The 13,609-nt window shown below is 39.3% G+C and overlaps 1 protein-coding gene across 16 annotated transcripts in view; it reads left to right on the forward strand.

The window, feature by feature from the left end:
• ptprt (protein tyrosine phosphatase receptor type T) overlaps positions 1 to 13,609 on the forward strand; it is a 214,112-nt gene that overhangs the window by 62,854 nt on the left and 137,649 nt on the right. For all 16 annotated transcript variants that reach the window (XM_057337370.1, XM_057337367.1, XM_057337369.1 and 13 more), the window contains exons 3-6: positions 3,662 to 3,933; positions 8,345 to 8,426; positions 9,681 to 9,796; positions 10,725 to 10,899. In XM_057337370.1, coding sequence (XP_057193353.1) covers positions 3,662 to 3,933; positions 8,345 to 8,426; positions 9,681 to 9,796; positions 10,725 to 10,899 — 645 coding nt within the window. The remainder of the gene's footprint in view (positions 1 to 3,661; positions 3,934 to 8,344; positions 8,427 to 9,680; positions 9,797 to 10,724; positions 10,900 to 13,609) is intronic.

The following is a 13,609-nucleotide window of genomic DNA, read 5'->3' on the forward strand; positions in this document are numbered from 1 at the left end:
GTAATGTATATTTATATTTTTACATAATATAAATTATATTTGAATATAAATTTGCATACATTTATATATTATATATTTTTTACAAATGCATGTATGTGTGTGCATTTTATGATCAAAAATGACCCTTTTTGTTTCATTCTGTAAACTACTAGCAATATTTCTCCCAAATTTTACATAAAATATTGTTTTGATTTGCATTTATTTGCAGAAAATGAAAACCGGTGAATCAGGTCAAAATACCAGAGAAGATGCTCTGTATTTTTTCAGAACTCTAATACTGCAAAGAAAATAAATTCCTATTGACTTCCAAGCAATACAACAGTCATATTTTTACATGTACGTAGTTCAAAAAGTTATGATTTCTATATATCATTTATGTTTTTATTATTTATCCATTATTTGCCCCAGTTTTTTGGAGGCCAGTACGCTACCACCCAAGCTCAAGCTTTTTTCTCTTCCTCTTTATTCAAGCTTGTGTTTTCAGCATTAGCTTTTCTGCAGTATGTAGCGGATTAGCGCCCTTGGTTGGCTTAATGGTAAATAGGTGCTTTATTGTTCCCGGAATAAAACTGCCAGGCAGAAATGAAGAATGCCGTGACTTTATCAGACCGAGCAGCAGAGGGCCCAAAGTAAAGCGACCTGCCATAATTGCATATTAAAGTGACAACGAGAATAGTTTTCGCTATTTGTCATGTGGGGGATCATATTATGATGGCGAGAATGTGACATTTAGTGCAAAGAGCTCCCCGTGGTAATACTCAGAGGGAATAATGACTTTCGCCGGCGAGTGTTTCGCGGCCCCACGCAGAAGAATCCACTCTGACGAAATGACTCGAAATTGCTGCGCAGGCCGGGCGCCTCTAAGATTGATGTGAATAGCACGTCATTCTAAGGCACTTGGATGCTTTAACCGATAAATCTTGAAATCAAGGGCGTTTAGGAATAAACTAAATTCACGTAATGTCTCCTTACATTAATGCAGGGCTGACAGCTGTCAGCTAAGCCGGAGGGTGTAAGTGGCCCCATGAAGACATTTCACATATTGTTGTAGAAAAACATGAACGATCTCATCATTGTTGGCCTGTCTTTGTGTGCTGGTTATCGGTGGATGTACTGTAGATGTCGTGAAACTTCTCTGGACTCTATTTCATTCCCGATAGCTGCGAAAGACTCTCATATTGCTATCGATTCTAGAAGAGATCATTGAAGTGCACTATTTTACTCCTGAAACTGTTTTCATTCCGGGGAAGAAATGAGAGAATTCGTTTTCTGTATTGATCTGTATTTATCAGCGCCCGCAGTTGTAGGAAACCAAATTATCATCCAAATTGTTTTCTTTACGGAAATGCTTACGCTCGAGGAATCACACAGCAGGGTTTACATTCTAGTATCTCGCAAAACATTGCCTTTTAGGGGACAACGATTTTTAATAATACTTTTATTCACCTTGTCTCTTTAGACCTCATTAATAAATGAAATAAACGGCGAGCGCCTCCGACGCATTGGGACGGCGGGAAGTAATTGAAATCATGTCATATCATTGAGTCTGTGTTTTTAATCAGTTTTCGCGTGCGAGGTGCGGCAACATCGGCATTTCGTTATCTTTAATAGATGTAAACGTTCATTTCCAATTCTGTAATTTCCATTCTGGCAAGTCCCACAGCAAGGTTGTGCCAATCACATGTTTGTAGCGTTGTCATGGTTGTGCGGCCTGATTTGTCAAGAGCGTTTTTAGCATCCAACAGCCCACCTGGAATAAATAACGTTGAATTATTTATCATAGAGCCATTACATTCAATTTCACATTAGATGAGCTTAAGACGGTACGGTGTAATCTACTGAAGCAGCCATCGCTGTGATTGAGGACACTCGTATTGACCACAGACGGTGGCCTGATTGCTCGCCTGGTGCTTTCCGTCTAAATTACCACTTTGTTCAAAGGCCTCCCTTTGCCTGAACATATATATTGGTAATCATCAACGGTAGGGAATATATAGATGTCTGCCCAGAATGCCTGATGAGAAAAAGCACGTGGGCCGAGAGGGTTGAATATGAAATGCAATCAGGCGAGTTCACTAGCAGCTCTCTGTTTAGGGAGCCTTCGCTAGATTGGATCAGCATGCCGAATTGATTGGCCTCATCCTGGTGCCCAAGGTTGAGTCGATTGATAGATGCGATGCGTCTGGGGCTTGTGGTCATGTCTTAGATAATACACGTGATGAATAGGGTTATATGGCGATGGCTACCTCTGTCCAACTTGCAAATTGTGCATTGTGATGTAGCACAGCGGTGACCTAGAGGTGAAATTTATAGGGATAGGTTACCAAAGAGGTTACCAAAAAAGAAAATTCTTCATCATCTACTCAACCTCTTGTTATTCCAAACATGTATGACTTTCTTTCTTCTGCAGAGCACGTAAGAAGATATTTTGAAGAACGTTGGTAACCAAACAACATTGGCCCCCATTGACTTCCATTGTATAGACACTAAACCACTGAGACATTTCTCAAAATATCTAATTTTGTGTTCCATAGAAGAAAGAGTCATATACAGGTACATGTTTTGAATGAGGGTGAATAAATTATATGAATTTTTATTTTTTCACTTTAACACAAGCATTTAGCTTTTAAAATGGTCGTAGGTCATAGAATCACCAACCCAATGGTTTATAATTGCTATTAAAGCACACACACACACACGCACACACACACACGCACACGCACACGCACACACACACACACACACACACTTATTCTTTGGAATAGTTAGGATTTTGATTGATAACCAAACTGTCACATTTGTTAAGCCCAAAACCTTTTCCCTAACCTAAATGGATTTAATTCCTTTGTGGGACTTTTTTAAAGAACGATGAATGAATTACAATAATTTATGAAAAATTGGCACCTTTGAGCCTTTAGTTTAGCTAATTGCCTTTCCCGTTAGAAAGTGAATGATTGTCACCTCTTCCGAGAAAAATCATGATTTTTTAAACCCACTCATACTTTATTCTTTCTAAAGCAGCATCACTATTGGTATTGACTTGAACCAGACCCCTTGTAAGCCTGTAAGATAACATATTGTCTCATTAAACTTGAGTGTAAAGGACGTAAAGCTGTCTGCAGGGTCATTTCATAAATAGTCTATCAGCAGCATGGTCTAAGTCTGGTTTTATTGCAGTTCTGCTGGTCTGTGAGGAACTTACTAAGACATAAAAGACCATGAACATGATGGTTTGGATCGTTTAGATGTGAATATAAGATCATCAAAGCATTTTCCAAAAGCTGTCATGCTAATGAATATTACTTTAACGTCATGACATCCTTTTTAATACACACTATTATGTGAATATTCTATTCTACTTTATTCTATTACAAACTTGATAAACATCTTCTTCCTCTGTAATCTAATAATTTGACTTTTTTCATCTGCAGAACACAAAAGAAGATATTTTGAAGAACGTTGCTAGCCAAACATCATTGGCCCCCATTGACTTATATTGCATGGACACAAAACCGCCGAGACATTTCTCAAATATCTTCTTTTGTGTTTCCAGAAGAAAGAGTCACATACAGGTTTTAAATGACATGACGATGACAAAAGTATGGCAGACGACATTTTAATCAACAGTTTGATTACATTTGTGATCAATTTGATCCGTCAGGTTCCTTTATGATTGTCAACGCCTCTGGTCGTGCATCGGGTCAGAAGGCTCACCTGCTCCTCCCCACATTAAAAGAAAATGACACCCACTGCATCGATTTCCACTACTCCCTGTCCAGCCGGGATGGGACGAGTCCCGGAACCCTCAACGTCTATATAAAGGTGGACGGGGGTCCGCAGGGGAACCCCATCTGGAACGCCTCGGCTCCAGTCACTGAAGGTTGGGTGAAAGCCGAACTGGCCATCAGTACCTTTTGGCCCAACTCTTACCAGGTAAGATGAATATTTCTCTCACCTGTAAGACAAATAGAGTCTATAAAGTGTAAAGTGCTCTGTAAAGTGAATAGCACTAGCAAGGTCCAAATTCATGAGATTCACAAGGAGCATAAAACAGAACAGCAGTATTTATTTGGATTGAGTCTTAGTCATAGACTTTTATCTAAAATGCAATTTAGTTTTAAAAATATTTTAGTCGTCTGCGTTGTTTTAGTTTAAGTCGACTAAATGTCATAAGATTTTATTCATGGCACGCAATAATGTTTCTAGTCTGTTGTGTTTTTACCAGCGAACTTGGTTTACGAAGGGTTTTTTTATCTGTGACCAAATCAAAAGTGAAATGTATCTACAGTATATGTCCGAAATTCTCTTTCTCATGGTACATTTTCTATACAGTTTATTAGACATGTTGTGTATGCATGAAATACGCAAACCAGGAGTAATACATTCCTGCCTCTCACCTTCGCCTTGTACCATCAGCTTGAAAACGAATTATTCAAATTGTGTGCATCTAACCTGGAGACACAATTATAGTTTGGAGATCAATTCTGATTGGTTCTCTTCCCAGATCATCCCTCAGTAACATGTTCATCCTGTTTTCATTAGTTGCTGAAAATGTCAATATATTTCCATCATAGTTTTTATCATTATCATGTTTTTTAAGTTATCTTGTTTTGGACGAAAACTATGACAGAGAAAACTCCAGAAAAATAACACTGCAGTACTATGGTTGCAAAGTTTTTGAAAACTTAATGTATGAATGTCATTTCATTAAAGAGATGTAAGAAAGTTTTCTTTAATGCAAGAAAGACTTGACAGATTTGCACATTTTAATTTACACAACAGATTAGAGACCCCAAAGCGCTAAATGAATAAACGTAAACATGCTTGAGATTTCATATCCACCAACTAGACCAGTTCTAGACCAAATCCAGACCAGCATTAATTCAGCCCGGACCTGATGTTTAAAGGGGTCATATGACACGGCTAAAATGAATATTATCGTTTGTTTTAGATGTAATGCAATGTGTATACACGATTTAAGGTTCAAAAGCACTGTATTTTCCACATACGGTGCATGTTTGTATCTCCTCTTTGCTCCGCCTCTCTGAAACGCGCAGATTTTTTACAAAGCTCATCGCTGTGAAAAGCGAGGTGTGCTATGATTGGCCAGTTAGCCAGTGCGTAGTGATTGGTCGAATACTGCAAGCGTGTGACGGAAATGTAACGCCTCTTACCATATTTGAAACATAAGGTCCCAAAGCAATTGCACTGACAGGTACGCCCACCTTACTTGCGTTTACATTTGGGCGGTCTTAGTCAAGTCATATCATGAACTGACGTAGATTTGTGGGGGTGTGGTTACACGAGGCGTTTCAGGCAGGTCTGGGTGAGCATTCGCTTTTAGATAGAATGCATCTTTTGTTCCCACACTTTAATTTTTGCAATTTTACGTGTCTAATACATGCGTGGGCAATTTATAACACACCAAAGACACAGAAAAACACGCGCCATATGACCCCTTTAAATCAAGTGAACCTCCACAGTAAGCCCAGCAACCTAACCGTGCAGCAGATTTCAGCCCCTTGACCAGAGAAATTGACTGAACGAGTTTATTTTCAGTCTTATATTCCTGGTGAATGGCACCGATGGAGGCTCAGAGTGGGGCAGTAGATTGCTCTCTGCTCCAATTATCATTGCAATCACAGTTGCCTAATCTCACCCACAAATGGCTTTGGTGAATACGCTTTTAGCCCTTAATTTTAGATCCGTCTTTGTGTTTATTATCTTTCACACTTGCTCTCTCTTTTTCTCTTTTTTAAAGTCATTACCTCTTTGTACCCAGACTTGCTGGTGTATTCTGCACCTCTGTCTGTCTGTAGATTCACTGGTCAATCTGTGCGGTGAAATACGCTCGTGAGATTAGCCGTGTAATTGAATTAAGTAATGAGGAAAACAAATATTTAGCCTGTGCTGGGAATACTGGACTCCTCTCTGCAAACAGCAGTCTAATATTTGCTAAGGCCAATATTTGCTTAGGGCATCTCTTTGACCAGCAGGCAGTTTCAAAGCTTTTGTGCATGTGTGTGTGTGTGTGTGTGTGTGTGTGTGTGTGTTTTCACGTTTTTATATCCCGGTGGGGACCTAAACGTGAATGCACACCGACTCATAGGGACTCGTGTCACTGTGGGGACCAAAATTGAGGTCCCCACAGGCAAAAAAGCTTATAAATTCTACAGAACGATATTTTTTGAAAATCTAAAAATGCAAAATGTTTTCTATGATCTAGGTTTAGGGGTTAAGGGTAGGGGATAAAATATACAGTTTGTACAGTATAAAAAACATTACGCCTATGGACTGTCCCCACGGAGATAATAAACCAGACATGTGTGTGTGCGTGTGTGCGTGCGTGCGTGTGTGTGTGTGTGTGTGTGAATTTGTGCATCTGGGGTCCAAGTCACATTTCGCCCCAAAATATATAAATGATTGAGTGAATAAATAAATGGGTGGTTGACAAATAAATCGCAAATTTGCCCTATGGTAGAACCGCAAATATTTAGGAAAAAATTGACAATGAAAATAAATATTTATATTATAAATATAAATAAAAATAATTATTAACAGTTTGTTTTCAAAAATTTTGCTTTCACACCACAGGACACATGTACGGTATATTTGTCAACTACCCAAATAAATTTTGTTCAATTCTAAATGCCCTTGATTACAAGATTTATCTATTTAAATAAATACAGTTTTTTGTATTAAGAAAATGTAGTCTATTTAGACTGCATTTTTTATAGTTAAGTACTTTCCCCACCCATTTTTAACCACAATGCATCTGTGTATTTCTTTTTGTAGTTGATGTTATTATTTAGACATTTCAGTAAATTATCATTATTATTTATGAAAAAATTTATTTAATGAGCGTAGATGCAGTGCATTATTAAATATAATAAACTGAATATATTACATATAAAATATATAGATATTATAAAACAAAATAGCATTAAATGAGTTAGTGGGAGGGGCAATATTTGTTTAATTGTCATGATTAAGGATGATCATTAAAACAGACTTCATTTCTTTCTTCAGATTTTGGTGTATAATATGACCTGACAGGCTCTTGACAGGTGTGCTTGCTCACTTGCATGTTCTTCTCAGTGATTACAGACATTGCTCATTTTCTTTCTGCTTGGTGTTTATTATCAAAGGAAACCATTTAGAGTTTTAAAAAGCGTTCGCTTCTCTTGCTGGGTTGAACTTAATAAATTGGCTGTTAAATATTGCCTAATATCTACCAGAAGTTTTGTCTCTAGGTTCATAAACTGTACCGAGAAATAAACCCCACTGGGAGTTTGATTAGAGCAACGCATTTGCCAGATAAGTGGCCAATTTTGCCCAAAGGAATCTCTAGGTTAATTGACTTGTTTCCTGCAGCGATACAGTTGGAAACGTAGGGTGCCACTTTCAATGTGACAGCATTTAAAGGGTAAAGACTGATGATATGCAAAAAGCAAATGAATTCTCTTTTTGAAACTCGTGATGGTACATTTTACAAGCGGTTCCAGTTCTCCGTGTGATGACAGTTTTAGAGATCATTTGAGTCGGCCGTGACGGTCTGAATGAATTTTGAATGCAGCATTGCCCTTGAGCTGGAGCTTGGCAGACAAAATTACGATGTTAAAGAAATAGTTCAACCAAAATGAATATTCTGTTAACGTATACGTAACTTCATGATATTGGCAGTCTCTGGTCACTGTATGCTTTCGTTCAAAGGTCTCAGCAGTGCCTGGATTAGATTTTATTAATGCTGTAAAATAGAAACATACTGTACTAACTGTGCCAGATGAGAAGGAACAGAAGTTATCAAGAGAAGTTTTAATAGCAGTTTTGAACTGAATACCTGGAGGCAGTTGTAGATTCAGGCGCCTCTTGACTCGTCTCTAGGCTCCTTGGGGAAGCCGGAGACTAAAGTGCATCCTGTGCACAGGTTTTGGCGGGCGTTGTTTGGCAAAGCTCAGAGAGATAGAGACCACCGATCAGACCACACATGTCTCTGCCACATGGCATGTACAGTGTGCCACGCAAACCGTGCCAGCCAGCCCCATATGCGTGATTCGGAGAAAAAGGTGATCAGTTTATACTGGTTGAAAGGAAGACATATTTGGGCAGTCTATTTATTGCTATTTATCTGCATTCATTAAGTGTGGAAAGTGCGCCTTAGTTATCTTTCTTTAACATTAATACCTCTTGGTTTGATTTTTTGCTGTTTAGTCTTACCTTTTAGGTGTAGCTTTAATTTATTTTGAGGGCACCGTGTGAAGGTAAACTTGGCAGGTACAGTACATATGCTTTCAGTTTAGACCCAATCTGACTTGATTTAACTGCTTGATCTTCTTTCATTTAGGTGATATTTGAGGCAGTGTCTGTTCAGGGGCATCCTGGATTCATCGCTGTGGACGAGATACATGTTTTGGCCCACCCTTGCCGTGAGTCTACACATGCACACACACACACACACACACACACACACGCGTGCACACACACATGTTGGGTTTCCATGTTTTATGGGGACATTCCATAGACGCAATGGTTTTTATACTGTACAAACTGTATATCATATTCCCTACCCCTAACCCACCCCCTAACCCTAACAATAAACCCTAAAAAATGTCCCCACAAGGACAAGGGTTTTGGATATTGCCATCTTTGTGGGGACATTTTGTCCCCATACCGTAGGGTTTACCCTTCCCACACACAAACACACACGCACACACACACACACACACACACACACACACACACACACACACACACACACACACACACACACGCACACACACACAGAGCCTACTTGCTCTCACATTTGTGGCGACACGGCTGGAGTTCAGTCTGTCAACACGAGAGTTGGACAGAGATGGAAACTGAGAGGAGAGAGAGAGAGAGATTGCATAGCCGAGTTTTAGGCCCCATCTTTCTTGTTATGACCGGAAAACCTTAGCTTGACCCTTTGCCTCACTGACTTGGATCTTTCTCTCTACATCAAAGTATGGCAATGAGGGTCAAATTGATAAAGTCAACAAGAAAACAAACTAAATTTACCCTTTTGTTCTATTTACTTTCATAAAGGAATAGTTCACCCTAAAATGAAAATTCTGTCATGAATTACTCGCCCTCAGGTTGTTCCAAACCTGTATACATTTCTTTGTTCTGATGGACACAATGGAAGATATTTGGAAGAATGTTAGCAACTGACATTTCTGGGACATCATTGACTACCATAGTAGGAAAAAAAGTTGTATCATTTTTTTTAATTCTGTTGAACACAAAAGAAGATATAAAAAGAAGAAAATAGAGGGAAAAATCTAAAGAAATATAGGAGAGCAAACAGTTCTAGGGCACCTTTTACTACTATTTCATTTGCTACTACGGTAGTCAATTATGCCCTAGAATTGTCATTTTTCCAAATATTGTTCTTAATATTAAAGATCATACTGTATGTAGATGTTGTATGAATGTAGCACTTACAGTTGTATTTTACTTTTTCAATGTATAAAAATAACTTTTATATAAGTTAAATAGTGGCTTTTTACTACACAATGCAATGACATTAATGCACATTTAATTGTGGCTTAAGATGCCAAATACTGTTAGAATGTTTACTAGGCACATGTGGTTTCAGTGATTTGTATGTTACATTGTGTTTGTGCCAGTACACATGTGGCTTTCTTTTCGTTCGGCAGGCAAGACGCCGCATTTTCTGCGGCTGCAGAATGTGGAGGTGAACGTGGGGCAGAACGCTACCTTCCAGTGTATTGCTGGAGGCAAATGGTCACAGCACGACAAACTCTGGCTTCAGGTGAGTCGTGTATCGTATGCACAGTATTAGCATTATAAGGTTCTGACCCTCCATCCGAAGAAAAATCATGTGTCAAAACTTAATAACTTGTTTTTGTCGGCAACATTTCTAAGCCAGTTTCTGTGTCTGCAAAGTCTCAGATAAAATTTTGTTTTCTCTTTGGCTAGAAACTTTAAGCCTCCATTTATCCTGTTATACAGCTTTGAGACATAAAGATAGAAGGCTGGCTTTCTGTGCACAGAATGTTTTTAGGGCTTTAGTGATAGGGCTTTATCTCTGTCTTTATGTGACTGTAATCCAATGGGGAAAATGTACGTAACTTTTCATCATTTTTGGGGAAATCTTTACAGTCAGTACAGAAACTGTGAATACATTTGTACATATTGCAGACATTATGTGTAGTCATACTAATATGTACAAGAAAACCTTTGTCAAGGTGTCTGAAACGTCGGTCTAATAAAAAGCTTGCACAAGTGAGTATGCAGTCGGTTTTTCTTGTACATAGATATTTATCTTCCTTGACCGGCACCTCTGAAGGTGTGCGTTTGCTTCTTTACACTTTTGAGCTTTAGTCTTACTAATAACCATGTAATAACCCCATGATCTGTTCCCTGATAGCACTTGATAGCATTTGACATCTGCATTTGCAACTGCAAGACATCTGCGATACATAGTTTGCTCATCTGCAATACGTCTCAGAGACGTCTGCTGTCAGATGTCATATAAACATCTAGAAGACGTCTTTAAGATGTTTATAATTTAGAATGGATGTAAAACTGCTCTTTCTAAGATGTTTAGGAGATGTTTTTACACAGCAGATGTGTTCCAGATCTCCTGATCTTTAGCAGACCTCTTACAGACATACATGTCTAGCTGGGTTCATATATAAGGAAAGAGGTTACATATTTAGTGTTTGTTCATCTTACAGCAATGGAACGGCAAGGACACATCTCTCATGGTGACCCGTGTTGTGAACCATCGGCGGTTCTCGGCCACCGTCAGTGTCACGGACACATCACAGCGGAGTACCAGTCGCTATCGCTGCGTCATACGCTCCGACGGGGGCTCTGGGGTTTCGAACTACGCCGAGCTCAGCGTCAAAGGTGTGTATTCATTCACTCCAATTAACCTCTAAAACTCTGTGATGTTATTTACAACGGCTTTCTACAGTATTTGCGATTGCATTGCATGCTGTCTTTTGTCTAGACGGCTTAAAGCATGCCGAAAATCCATTAAAGTTTACTCTTGGTTTACGCACATTATCGCAACTTACATTTCATAAATGTAGCCCGACGTTAAGGGACATTGGCCCACAAATGCTGGCACAAACATTGAGAGATTCTCGCCAAAGCGCACACACAGAGCAAACACAGCCCAAAATACCACATCAGGCGTCGGCAGCAGGATTTCTCTGAATCATTACACACAGAACCTTCATTATTTCAGCTAGCATTGCTAACAACTAGTACGAAGCTCTTGATTCTCTCTCTCTAGTGAAGCTCTAACTGTACCCCATTATCTTAAGAGCTGAGAGATTGTACCACTTAAGGAGACAAGAAAAGCAGAAATAACAAAAAGCTTTCGAACCCGCCCCGCAAAGGCGCTATGTGCTTGTTAGCATGTAGCGCAGTCATTAGACATGAGTGGAACGCTAACATCTGTTTGGCTTGGCCATGCCCCTTGTGACCTACTATAGCCAAAACCACCTTCAGTCTTTGCTAAGCTCTGCCTGATATGTCTCACTGTTGAGTATCTTTATTATGATATGTTTTTATTCACTTAGTATCCTAGAATATATTTGTATTTGTAGCTAACGTGAAGTTTCAGTAGCTATAGACAACACGATCTGATATAGGAATTGGCTAATTCGTATGACTACGGTACGTATGATCTAATTTGTATATTTAAGTACAGTCTGCTATTGCACTAGTGATGAAATGGTTAGGGGTGGGGCTACATTATTGCTTTTTTAAATAATCATGCATTTTTGTACAATTTACTGTATATGAATTCAGTTAGCCACTTTATAAAATAGTCTCGAATTCCCATCAGATCAGGCTGATGAAACCTACTACTATATGCACAATGTTGACGTTTACCTACTGTATTTATTTACATTTACAGACTTAGAAGATGCTTTTATACAAAGTGATGACCCAAGGTATACATTTAATTTACATGTGGGAATTAAACTCATGACCCTTGTCCCGCCAACGCAAGGAGGTCAACGTACTGTATATAAATGTGGGTGTTACATGCATTGGATTCCTTTGGTCACCATTAAATGTATTTAATGCAGTTTTTTATAAATATGTTCAAATCTATAGTTTGCTCTAACCCTCCATTACACCCCCATCTTCCATTGTTTAAAGGAGTAGTGCACCTTCAAAATGAAAATTCTGTCATCATTTAATCACCCTCTTGTCATTTCAAACCTGTATGGCTTTCTTCCTTCCGCAGAACACCAAAGAAGATATTTTGAAGGATGTTGTTAACAGCCCCCCATTCACTTGCATTGGTTACAATAGAAGTGAATGGGGGGGCTGCGCTTTTCTGTTAACATTTTCCAACATTTTTCAAAATATCCTCTTTTGTGTTCTGCCGCAAAAATGATAACAGAATTTTAATTTTGAATGTGAACTACTCCTTTAAGTAGTAAGTGCTGTAGCTAAGTAAGAAGCTTGAGTTGTCGGTCCATTCAAACAAACATTTTCAGCAAAACAGAGCTACAGTTTTGAGAATGAGTTATTCTCTGCATTTCAAAACAGGATGGGAGAAAGGATTTTATTTCCAGTATCACGTTTAATATCACAATGACTCAAAACATAATTTGAAAAGAACTGAGTTCTTCAAACAGGCTGTAAAAGTTTAAGGTAAACACTTTTCAACACTTCACAGCCAGCGATACTGTCGGAATCACGCTAGGTGTACCCAGCAGGACTGCAAATCTAAAGATGCTGTATTTTGCAGGTGATTTAGCATTGCTGTTTCTCTGTAAGTGAACACTGCGGGACAGTTTCAACTTCTGTTACTGTTCAGAAAGACCTGCTTGTGACAGGAATGTTAGGTGAAAAAAATCATATAGTAGAAATATTGAAAAGCGCAGAATAACTGTGGTCAATAGTTGATGACTTGAAAAGTACCTTTCTGCATTTGAAACGTTACAAACAGATGCATGTTAGGAAGACTTCTGTCGTGGTGGTTATACATCACAGACAAATAGCCAAGAGTTGTGTGGGTATTGTACAACCAGTATTACCCAATCTGGCACTAGTGTTTTACAGTAACGGCCAATCCCTCGTCTGTAGTATTAGAATGTGTTTCATTATACTCAGCATATGCCAAATATAGATGCTGACTGATACAGTGGCATCACGATGGGTTTTCTCTGGCGGCGTGCTTGTTGCTTCCTCTGCCATCTGGTCGGCTCAGCGTGCTCCGGGAGGGGCGACAGCGTCCCCCAGGCCATGACTGCCCGATGGCTATCGGACCCTCAGGTGTCCCAGTGTCATCACGGGAATTCAGAGGTGTGTGCCGTCTGCGTGCGCGATTAGGGACGCCGACATAGAGGTGATGTATAACATCATTTCCCGGGGGAAATGAATAAAGTGCAAGGCAATATGCTGCGGAGCAAAGGCATGCTAAATTAAATATGCATTAATTAATGCGTGCGGTGCCAGGGATTCAGTCCAGGGGAAGGGAGGAGGGTGTGTATGGCAGGAGTGGCACTATTCCAGACAGACGCTGAAAATTAATAAAGAGAACTTGCTGGGGGCGGATCTTTTAAGGTTAGCCGGACTGTAATGGCTAAAA

The sequence above is a fragment of the Triplophysa rosa genome, linkage group LG7 (genome assembly GCF_024868665.1).
Source record: "Triplophysa rosa linkage group LG7, Trosa_1v2, whole genome shotgun sequence".
Lineage (NCBI taxonomy): Eukaryota > Metazoa > Chordata > Actinopteri > Cypriniformes > Nemacheilidae > Triplophysa > Triplophysa rosa.